This window comes from Penaeus monodon, chromosome 15, assembly GCF_015228065.2.
Source record: "Penaeus monodon isolate SGIC_2016 chromosome 15, NSTDA_Pmon_1, whole genome shotgun sequence".
NCBI lineage: Eukaryota > Metazoa > Arthropoda > Malacostraca > Decapoda > Penaeidae > Penaeus > Penaeus monodon.
The window spans coordinates 29,439,882-29,440,398 of record NC_051400.1 but is presented as its reverse complement, the minus strand read 5'-3'; the positions used below and the strand labels follow the sequence as shown (position 1 = coordinate 29,440,398).

At 50.5% G+C, this 517-nt stretch overlaps 1 protein-coding gene across 1 annotated transcript in view; it reads left to right on the top strand.

Annotated features, from left to right (window-relative positions):
• Nucleotides 1-517, top strand: part of LOC119582305 (pro-resilin-like) — an 8,614-nt gene that overhangs the window by 406 nt on the left and 7,691 nt on the right. Inside the window, exon 2 of the mRNA XM_037930520.1 lies at nucleotides 91-338. Coding sequence (XP_037786448.1) covers nucleotides 91-338 — 248 coding nt within the window. The remainder of the gene's footprint in view (nucleotides 1-90; nucleotides 339-517) is intronic.

Sequence of the window (517 nt, the reverse complement as noted above, 5' to 3'; positions counted from 1 at the left end):
GACATATGCATACATATACATTCATACACGTGCTTTTATTTTGTGTTGTGAAATGTGATGTATGTACAGCTATATGACCAACCTTTGCAGGCCGCGGTCGCAGTGCTCTCGCTGGTGGCGGCGGTGGGGCTAGCAGCTCCCCAGGAGGGCTACAACTACCCGACGCCTGGCGGCCCCGGCCTGCCCTTCCCCGGATCCGGATCCGGGTCCGGATCGGGGCAGGGGCAATACCCCTCGGCCCCCGCGCAGTACACCTTCAAATGGGACGTAAATGACCCTCCTTCAAGCAATTTCTACGGCCACCAAGAACAGAGGGAGGATGTGAATACTCAGGGAAGGTGAGAGTTCTTGTTTTATTCAACATGTCGCTATGAGAAATCTACTGCATGTGTGAATCGATACGAGTTTCCAGTGAAGTTGCTCCTAGTAGACTGAAAAATAACGATATGTAGTGTTAGTTTCACCAATCAAAGCATTTTATCGAAAACATCATTTCCTTCCCGTTCCTTCTCCCAGT